General features: G+C 52.7%; 2 protein-coding genes across 7 annotated transcripts; both read left to right on the top strand.

Moving 5' to 3' along the window:
• Window positions 1-704: 704 nt before the first annotated feature.
• Window positions 705-4301, top strand: DPH2 (diphthamide biosynthesis 2). Of its 4 annotated transcripts, XM_032302749.1 has the most exons (6): window positions 715-1165; window positions 1381-1493; window positions 1779-2002; window positions 2202-2885; window positions 2966-3142; window positions 3224-4301. In XM_032302749.1, exons 1-6 carry the CDS (start codon window positions 1019-1021, stop codon window positions 3346-3348), a joined length of 1470 nt encoding a protein of 489 aa, XP_032158640.1. In that variant the 5' UTR covers window positions 715-1018; the 3' UTR covers window positions 3349-4301. The 4 variants fall into 4 exon arrangements, with proteins under 4 accessions (XP_032158641.1, XP_032158640.1, XP_032158642.1 ...); XM_032302750.1 differs by lacking the exon at window positions 1779-2002 and having other exon boundaries at window positions 705-1113; XM_032302751.1 differs by lacking the exon at window positions 1779-2002 and having other exon boundaries at window positions 1065-1165.
• Window positions 4302-6426: 2125 nt separating this feature from the next.
• On the top strand, window positions 6427-9737 carry ATP6V0B (ATPase H+ transporting V0 subunit b). 3 transcript variants are annotated; one of them, XM_032361498.1, is made up of 8 exons: window positions 6427-6612; window positions 7337-7385; window positions 7617-7700; window positions 7850-7927; window positions 8132-8201; window positions 8311-8362; window positions 8582-8772; window positions 9430-9737. In XM_032361498.1, the coding sequence occupies exons 1-8, from the start codon at window positions 6546-6548 to the stop codon at window positions 9454-9456; spliced, it is 618 nt and encodes a 205-aa protein (XP_032217389.1). In that variant the 5' UTR covers window positions 6427-6545; the 3' UTR covers window positions 9457-9737. The 3 variants fall into 3 exon arrangements, with proteins under 3 accessions (XP_032217389.1, XP_032217391.1, XP_032217390.1); XM_032361500.1 differs by lacking the exon at window positions 6427-6612 and adding an exon at window positions 6682-7031; XM_032361499.1 differs by lacking the exon at window positions 6427-6612 and adding an exon at window positions 7030-7053.
• The last annotated feature ends 312 nt before the right edge of the window (window positions 9738-10049 follow it).

Below are 10049 nucleotides of genomic sequence, written 5' to 3'. Positions count from 1 at the left end.
ACAAGTTTTACTCCAAAGACTGTTAACTTTAAGAATGTAGTACCTGGTGAACAGTGAGTGCTCAGTATTTACCCGGTTAACAGACTACTGTGAGGATAACAGCCATGCTTTCAGTATATGATATGCAAAGGACTACTTTGTAAACTTTTGTATCTAAATTCATTTGAGCCAGCAATCCTTTAGCGCCCAAAGCGAGAATCATCCCAGTAGACCAACGAGCTGCCCGGAGCCAGCAATCCTATTAGGAATCATCTTGCTACAACCCCCACTTATGGATGAAGAAACAGCCACAGAGACGTTGAATAAGTAGCAATGGCAGAGCACAGTATCCAAACCCAGGCAGTTTGGCACCTGAATTGAAAATTATGCAATGGTACTTCCTAGATGATAGAGTGGAATGAAGTGCTTAACAGTGTACCATGATGGGAGCTGCTCAAACGAGTATTTTCAGGGGGTTGCTTTTTTTTTTTTCCTAAGTTTATTTATTTAATCTGTACCCCGTGGGGCTCCAACTCACAACCCTGCGATCAAGAGTCACATGCTCTTCTGACTGAGCCAGCCAGGACCCGGTGGTGGCACTTTTTCTGAGTGCCATTGGCGGTCTGAACAGGAAAAACAGCCGCTGGAGAAGAGGACCAGGGGAACTACAATACCCACAAGGCTCCGCGCCTTCCTCTGCCTCCCAATTGACTTGGGCTCTGGAGCAGATCATTGGTTCTCTGAGGGCGGCCTGGCGAGGATTGGAAGGCGGGAGCAGTGCTAGTTTAAGATTGGCGAAACTACTGCCAGCCCCGCCTTAAAAACCCGGAAGCAATCCCCCACATGCCCTCGTGTAGTGGTGTAGCCGAAAAACGGGTTTGGAGGCGTCGAGGGGTGGTCCGAGGGCTACGCACCGACTTCCCAGATTCACCGCTCTCATTAAATGACTCTGATTTACTGAGGGCTGCTTTTAAGGACGCGGGGCCTGAAGTTGACCGAGGGAGTTCCCCGCTGCTTCCCGCCACCCAAGCAGTGCCTTATGGAGTCTACGTTCAGCAGCCCCGCTGAGGCAGCGCTGCAGCGAGAGGCGGGCGCCCCGGGGCAGCTCACTCCTCCAGAGGACCTGCACCGCGTGTACGAGCTGGAGAGAGTCGCTGAATTTGTCCGTGACCTGGGGTGTCAGCGGGTGAGGGCAGGTTAGGGAGGCGTGGCTCACCTTGGAATGGGTCTCCCAGAAGATCTGGATATGGGGATAGTTTTGTGAGGATTGGGCGGGGGTGGACGGGGGCAGTTGCTCCTCTGGGAGGAGGGGCTTTGAAGGTTAGGCAGGGACCTCTGGACGGTTTTTCTTGAAGAGGGTGGAGGAGAGGCTGTTCCTGACTCTGTGGCTTATACTTACAGGTGGCCTTGCAGTTCCCTGACCAGCTATTGGGAGATGCTGGGGCCGTGGCTGCACGACTGGAGGGGACCACAGGGTCGAAGATGTTCATTCTGGGCGACACGGCCTATGGCAGGTATGAATCTGAGCTTGAGGATTGGGGGCAAGGGTAGGGGCTGGGGAGTAAGTACAGGGTCCGAGGCTCTTGGTGTTTCCCTTCTATGACAGTGTCTGCCCCCAGTGGCTTGTCTCTTTTCTTGATGATGATGCTGCCTCTTATAGTTGCTCCCCTGAGTGACAGTGTCTTCATTTATAACATCGTTTACTTCACTGGTGACATTTCAGGCTTCACATTTACCGTGAAGGGCAGCAGCTGTTTTCCTGATGAGAACTCTTCTCACTAATGGTATCTCCCCTGCAGCTGCTGTGTAGATGTACTGGGTGCTGAACAAGCTGGAGCTCAGGCCCTTGTACATTTTGGCCCTGCCTGCTTAAGCCCTCCAGCCCGCCCACTGCCTGTGGCCTTCGTCCTTGGTCAACGTTCTGTGCAGTTGGAGCTCTGCGCCAAGGCCTTTGAGGCCCAGAACCCAGACTGCAAAGCGCCTGTGGTGCTGCTAAGTGAGCCGGCCTGTGCCCACGCCTTAGGTGAGGGTTTTTGCTGGGGCATACAAGAAGGGTGGGCCAGCTACTTTGTGCCTTGATAGTCACATTTCAATATACTCCCACAGAGCTCTTGATACGGGCTTGATCCCAGTCTTTGCTTTTGGGTCACATTCAGTCTCCTGGAGATGATGGGGTTCCTCCTTTGGCAGACCCCAACTCTAACACCACCTCCTTCTTCCAGAGGCCTTGGCCACTCTCCTGCGCCCGCGGTACCTGGACCTGCTTGTCTCCAGCCCAGCTCTTCCATTGCCAGTGGGCTCCTGTAGTCCAGAGCCTGAGCCCCTGGAGCGTTTTGGGCGCCGCTTCCCCCTGGCTCCAGGGAGGTGTCTGGAAGAATATGGTGCCTTCTATGTGGGGGGCTCTGCAGCCAGTGCTGACCTTGATCTTGACCCAGACCTGAGCCGGCTGCTCTTGGGCTGGGCACCAGGGCAGCCCTTCTTCACCTGCTGCCCAGATACAGGGCAGACTCAGGATGAAGGTGTCCGGGCTGGGCGGCTAAAGGCACGTAGACACTATCTGGTAGAGAGGGCCAAAGATGCCCGTGTGGTAGGGCTGTTGGCAGGGACAATGGGTGTGGCCCAACACCGTGAGGCACTGGCACACTTGCGGAACCTGGCTCAGGCTGCAGGCAAGCGTAGCTATGTGTTGGCCCTGGGGCGGCCCACACCTCCCAAGCTCGCCAACTTCCCTGAGGTAGATGTCTTTGTGCTGTTGGCCTGCCCTCTTTGTGCTTTAGCTCCACAGCCTTCTGGTGGCTTCTTCCGGCCTGTGTTGGCACCATGTGAGCTGGAAGCTGCCTGCAACCCCGCCTGGCCACCTGCAGGCCTGGCTCCCCACCTCACACATTATGCGGATTTATTGCCTGGTGAGTGCTAGGGTACTGCCTGAGCTGGAAACACGTGGGGCAGGAATCGGGCCAGTATGGATCCTCTTTCTCCCTCCCAGGTTCTCCCTTCCACGTGCCCCTCCCACCACCTGACTCAGAACTGTGGGACACCCCAGATGTGTCCCTCATTACTGGGGAACTCCGACCCCCACCTGTGTGGAAGCCATCAGATGATCCTGGGTGTTTGGCCCTGACCTTGCGGCCCCAGCTAGAGCTGGCTGAGAGCAGCCCTGCAGGTAAGTGTGCCAAGTCTCTGCTCCCAGCTGAACTCTTTCCCCAGATTCCACCCACTTGGCCTCAGTCCCCTCTCTCTACAGCCTTGTACCTTAGTTCCCGGAGCTGGCAAGGGTTGCAGCCCCGTTTGGGTCAGACACCGGTGACAGGAGCTGTGAGTGGAAGACGAGGGATTGCCATCGCCTACGAGGATGAGGGAAGCAGCTGATACCATCTGGCCCAGAGACACAGATGGACTTAAGAATCGCTGCAAAGACCTTTAATGCTCCCTGCATCCGCCTCCTTTGCCAGAATCCTTGAAGGAGCCTGGATTCAGGGAAGGGTGGACAGCCCCTCACCGAGGAAGGGAATCCTGCTCTGTCCCTGTCCTGCCCCTGGCACAAGGCTTAGCATATAGTGACTTGATAAATACCTGTTGGACTGATGGAACTGATTTGGGGCTTTCCTGAAGTCTTATGGGCCCATCTGTCCTCCTGGGAACAGCCCAGGACCTCTGGCCAGTCCCAGTTTCTGATGTGCAATTGAGGGTTTGCCCTTGTCAAAGGTCCTAGATAGTCTAGACCAGGGTTTCCTAACTTTGGTACCATTGACGTTTTGGACCAGCTAATTCTTTGCTGTGGGGGGCTATTCTGTGCACTATAGAACGTTTAGCATCGTCTCTGGCTTCTGCCCACCCACTCGATGCCACCAACATACCCAATTGTGATAACCAAAAATGCCTCCAGGCATTGACAGGTGTCTGCTGTAGGGGCAAAACTGTCCCTAGTTGAAAACCACTGGTGTAGACCTGTGTTGTCTGACAAAGTAACCACTAGACACCCATGGCTATTAAACGTGAATTCAAATTACTTAAAATTAAAAATTTCTCAGGGTGCCTGGCTGCCTCAGCTGGAAAAGTGTGCAGCTCTTGATCATGAGTTCAACATGGTGGGTCAATAGATTACTAAAAAAGTTAACTTTAAGAATAAAAAATAAAAACTCCACTTCTCAGTCACACTAGTCACATTTCAATGGTCATTTAGCCACAGGAGAGGACAATGCAGCTATAGGACGTTTCCATTATTTCAGAAGCTTCTGTTGGACAATGCTGGTCTATACTGATTCCTATTTTGTTTCTCACAGGAGATCACAGAAACTTGAATAAACTGGATACTTTTTCTCCTTCTGTTTCTTTTTATTCATCAAACACTATAGGTCCTGAGTGGAGATCTGAACTGTATTTAACTGGATTCCTGTCCTCACAGTGTAGTTAGGAAGAGGGGCAGTTAAATAAGCAATTGCAAGACAGTGAAACTACGTTCAGTGAGGAGGGAAGGCCCTGGGAGCACTTTTTTTTTTTTTTTTAAGATTTTATTTATTTGACAGATAGCACAATTAAGCAGAATGGCAGGCAGAGGGAGAGAGAGAAGCAGGCTCTCTCCTGAGCATGGAGCCCAATGTGGGACACAATCCCAGGACCCTGGAATCATGACCGGAGTCGAAGACAGCCGCTTAACCAACTGAGTCACCCAGGCACCCCATGGGGCATTTCTTCATTACCAAGTTTGCAGACACTCTTGGCATACTGGCACTGTCCAAGGTGTTGAAGAAGCAGGTAAACAGAGACGTGGTCCCTTCTCTCAGGGAGTGCCCAGTCTACTGGTAGAGGCAGATCTGTAAACTGACTGTGGCAGCGGACAAAATGGGCACCAGTTGTGTATTTTACAAATACATATGGAGCACCCACTGTGTGCCAGGCACTGGAAATACAGTAAGCTCAACAGAAACCCTTTCATGGTACTTACATTCTCATGGGGGGTGGAGGAAGAGAGATGGACAAAATACTTAGTATGGAAATGGTGGTAGGTACTATGGAGAACTTTAAAGCTGGGAAGAAGCATAAGGAATAGTGGATTGCAGTATTTTTTTTTTTTTAAAGATTTTATTTATTTATTTGACAGAGAGAGATCACAAGTAGGCAGAGAGAGAGGAGGAAGCAGGCTCCCTGCTGAGCAGAGAGCCCGATGCGGGACTCGATCCCAGGAGCCTGAGATCATGACCTGAGCCGAAGGCAGCGGCTTAACCCACTGAGCCACCCAGGCGCCCTGCAGTATTTTTTTTTTTAAGATTTTATTTATTTATTTGACAGAGATCACAAGTAGGCAGAGAGGCAGGCAGAGAGAGAGAGGAGGAGGAAGCAGGCTCCCTGCTGAGCAGAGAGCCCGATGTGGGACTCGATCCCAGGACCCTGAGATCATGACCTGAGCCGAAGGCAGCAGCTTAACCCCTGAGCCACCCAGGCGCCCATGGATTGCAGTATTAAACGAGATGATTAGGGAAGACCTTTTGAAGAAGGTAAGCAAAGACTGAAAGGAAGTTATGGAGTGAGCCATATGGATAAGTAGACGCAGAGGGAACAATTGCAAGGATGATGTAGTGGGGATATGGCTGGTATGTTCAAAGAATAGCAAGGAGGCCAGTGCAGTTAATGGGGGAATATTAGATGAGATCAGGTAAGGGGCTTTGGAAGCTGCACCAGGAGAGGCCTAGTAGTAGGCCATTACTAGGACTGTGGCTTTTATTCTGAGTGAAATGGCATTTTATTAAATATTTTATTTGTTTGAGAGAGAAAGCACAAGCAGAGGGAGATGGAGTAGCAGGCTCTCCTGCTGAGCAGGGAGCCGGACGCAGGGCTCTATCCCAGGACCCCAGGATCATGACCTGAGTGGAAGGCGGATGCTTAACTGAGTAAGCCACCCACGCACCCCTGAAATGGCATTTTAAACTGAAGAGTGACAAGTTTCATAGGAATCACCAGGATAGTAGGGGAGCCCAGAGCAGGCACATTGCCCTGCCTCTGGGTTAGGGAAGGCTTCCTAGAAGAGTGTTTCCTGGGGACCAGTAGATGTTAGCTGGGCAACGAGATGAACATGAAGAAGCGTGCTTCAGGCAGAAAGAAGAGCATAAGCAAAGTTAGCAAGACACCCTTGCTGAACTGGGGAGCACAGCAAGGGAGGAGTTCCATGGAATCAGCACTGGCTTGGAGGCCAAGCTGAGGCGGCCTGCGAGGAGACTCTGGTGTAAAGCGGGGCCGGTGAGCCCAAGTGGAGCTGACTATAGGGGCTGAGGAAGAGCGGTTTGGAGAGATGAAAGTGACCCGCCCGAGGTCGAGGTACTGAGTACAGGGGGATCTCTTTCTGAAGCGAGGGACTACAACAACCACAATTCTCAGCGCTTTGGCGTCGCCAAAGTTCTGGACGTATAGTGGCGCAGGGTTGGGTGTGGAGTCACGTGGTGCCCGCGCGTCACGTGGGTGAGTCAGGTGACGCGGCGGGGCGGGCGGTCAGACTGCGGGGCGCACGGTGGACGCAGGGACGCGGGTTTAGCTGTGGCCCCACAGACCCGAGCCCCGCCGTCGTTGCCGCCATGACGGGGCTAGCGCTGCTCTACTCCGGGGTCTTCGTGGCCTTTTGGGCCTGCATGCTGGTCGTGGGTGAGGCCGGGCCCTGGCGGGCGGGGCCAGCATTCGGGCCCCGCTGGCGGGGCTGGAGCCCAGCGGGAGAAGTGGGGTCCCGGGAATGCTGGGCCCCAGCGTGGGGTCTGTGTCTGGGGCCCCAGGACTTGCCTCAAGGCTGTTGGGGCTTTTGACCCTGACAGAGGAGACCCGGATCTCTAGCCCCTTGAGGAGGGGCGCGGACGGGGGGAGGTGGGGGCCGCGGGAGCTGCTCGGTACTTCTCTGTCACTACCGCCCCTCCCCCATCTCACTGTTGCGATCCCTCGCTCGCTCCGGAGGGGCCTGCTTAGGTCACGAGCCGGCCGTTCCAGTTCCTCTTTTCCCGGTCGTTTTGCCCTCCGCCCCCACCCACAGCTTGTTGGGTAAACAGCGGCTCAGATCCGGCTGGTGGGATCCGGTGCGCTCTCCCTTTCTCCAGGGTATTCAGACCTACTGGTAGATGGCCGTGGAGGGTCTTGGTCTGGGAGGTGGTGTCACTGGGAGACTGTAGGTTAGTGAGGGAGTGGCAGAAAATGGAGGCCTGAGCCGAGGAGTCTGAATAGATAGCTGTGCTTTCACATGGAGACCAGCCTGACAAGTCTCCCTTGACTTACCTGTAGGCAGACCTTTGGGGACGTTACAGCTGGGCAGCGACTTCTTGTTTAAGTTGAGAAGTTTCTCTTTAGAGAACCGCCTCTAACCCCTTTTTCCTCACTCCTGCAGGAATTTGCTACACCATTTTTGACTTGGGTTTCCGCTTTGATGTGGCATGGTAAGGGACTGCAGGGAGAGGATTCCCCTAGGTGCTTCTTTGCAGCTTTCCTTCACTGATCTAAGCCCCTACTCCATCCCATCCCCAGGTGCATGGGACATGGACCTTTGGGACATAAGATGTATTTTATCTTAGCGTTCAGGACTGGTGGGCTTGGAGGGTTGGGATATGGATTTTGTGCTCACTTCTCCACCAAGGCTGAAACTGCTTTCCTCCCTGTTTCCACACCAGGTTCCTGACTGAAACTTCCCCCTTCATGTGGTCAAACTTGGGCATTGGTCTAGCTATCTCCCTGTCTGTGGTTGGGGCAGCATGGTGAGTGTTGGGGTGGTGGGACTGGGGAGAGAGGTGAGTCATAGCAGGTGGTGTCAGTGGGTCCTTAGTCATCTTGGGGGCAGTGACAAGCTTGGGCTCTGCTCATCGGTTTGTTTTTGTTTTTTTTTTTTTTTTCATCTTTCCATCAGGGGCATCTATATTACTGGCTCTTCTATCATTGGAGGAGGGGTGAAGGCTCCCAGGATCAAGACCAAGAATCTGGTCAGGTGAATGTAGGACCTTTGGAGGGTTGCCAGACCATCTGCATTGGGAGCTCCCTGTTTGTTTGACCTAACACGCTGCTTCTGACCAGCCTCCTGATGGGGTGGGAAATCAGTAGGGGAAATGGTGGCTGGGGACTCTCTGGGGGAGGAAGATTAGTTTCTTTCTCATCTTTTTCTCCTCTCCACCCCCATGCCCACCACTACCAGCATCATCTTCTGTGAGGCTGTGGCCATTTATGGCATCATCATGGCAATTGTGATCAGCAACATGGCTGAGGTATGGAGAACCACGGTGGGGTTGGCATCTATTCCAGTATGTTCTATACAGTGATTAATGATACTGGAGGAGGGAGAGTGGCTTCTGATTACTTCTCTGCCTCCTGCAGCCTTTCAGTGCCACTGACCCTCAGGCCATTGGGCATCGAAACTACCATGCAGGTAGGTGGATATGTGAAGAAAAAAAGCTGGGGCTTTATGTCTGCTTCCCCACTGCTGTGGCCCAGCTTAGACCTGTCATTTCAACATTCACTCCCATTTGTTTGGCCTGCTTTGCAGAGTTGGGAGTGGGGACTAGCCCCATGAGTCCATGTTGGGGGCTTGTCTTCCTTTCCCTTTGTGCCTGGCTTGGCCTCAGTACTCTTCCTTCCATCCCCTCAGGCTACTCCATGTTTGGAGCTGGCCTCACAGTAGGCCTCTCTAACCTCTTCTGTGGAGTCTGCGTGGGCATCGTGGGCAGTGGAGCTGCCCTGGCTGATGCACAGAACCCCAGCCTCTTTGTGAAGATTCTCATCGTGGAGATCTTTGGCAGTGCCATTGGCCTCTTTGGCGTCATTGTTGCAATCCTTCAGGTGATGAATTCCCTGGGGAGCCTGTGTCCTTGTCCCCAACCCAGCTTCACTCTTTCCATCTGTAACCATAGAACTGAGGGGTTCCCGCCACTTAATTCCCATTTTTCAGTTTTCCCCTTTTGAAGCTTTCCAGCGTGGTATCATTGACTAGTGTAATGTTTATTTCCCTACTGCTTTATGTCTATAGGTCTTTCATTGGGGCTTTCTGTTGTATTATTTTTTGGTCTTTATTTGTAGTCTAGCCTGGATTGGGACCTTGTCTGTCAGTCTTGGTGTGTTTGACTTTGGGTCTCAAGGCCTGTGTGTATCTATTCTGTGAGTAGAACAGTATGTCTGAATTGTGTGCATCTTTTCTAACATGTGTACGTGTGGCTGAGGATCAGGTCTGAATGTGAATGTTTAGCTGGGTTGACTCTTGGTAATGGGTCTCGTTCATGTGCCACTCCTCTCTCTGTCCCACAGCCTAACTCTGTGGTTGACTGACTGTCCCTGTTCATTGGTGTTTGTCACAGCATGTCCGTCTTGATCCCATCATCCATCTGTTGTGGTCTGTCCATCCCACCATGGGTTTGCTAGAGCTGACCTTATGTCATTTGTTATTACTGTCTTACTTATTCCTCTGTCACTGCCTGATTTCTCCTTGTTCTTCTTTTGCAGACCTCCAGAGTGAAGATGGGTGACTAGATTATCTGTTTGGGTGGGGCCGTGTCCCACTCTTATTTATTTGTGGTTTTCCCAGGACAGCTGGAGCTGTCACCCTTGGCCTTTCACGGGGCTTGGTGTTCAGGGCCCTCCCTGCACTTGGCTTCTCGCTGCCCATCAACTTGGAGGCACTACCTGGCTGGAGCCTCGGTGTGGGGAGTGGATTGCTGATGACCGTGTGCAGCTGTGCACCTGTGTCCCGCCTCTTCCCCCAACCCGTCTTCCCAGTGTTTGTGAAATAAACGTGGTTTCTGTCTGGGTCAGTGCTGCTTCTGTTGCCCTCCTTTGTTATATTCTTTCATGGAGAGAGGAGGGTAAACCGACCTATTGGCCTCAACCTTATGCCAGCTTCTTGGCACCTGTCTCATACACAGTCTCTGCTTTGGACAGAGCTGGTTCCTGGGTGGAGAGGAAGGGTGCTGGCCTGAGGACTCTAGCCTTGAATATCTTTATTGAAAGGCGCAAGGGACGCTGGGGATGAATGGACCCTGATGTTTGTGCAGAGGAGGGGGCTATCCTCCCAGTCCCAGGTCTTCAAGGTTCTGTCTGCTAAGCCCATATGGGCCACATCTATC

This window comes from Mustela erminea, chromosome 10 (genome assembly GCF_009829155.1).
Source record: "Mustela erminea isolate mMusErm1 chromosome 10, mMusErm1.Pri, whole genome shotgun sequence".
NCBI classification, from domain to species: domain Eukaryota; kingdom Metazoa; phylum Chordata; class Mammalia; order Carnivora; family Mustelidae; genus Mustela; species Mustela erminea.
The sequence above is the reverse complement of the archived record's forward strand: the minus strand, read 5'-3'. Positions and strand labels throughout refer to the sequence as shown.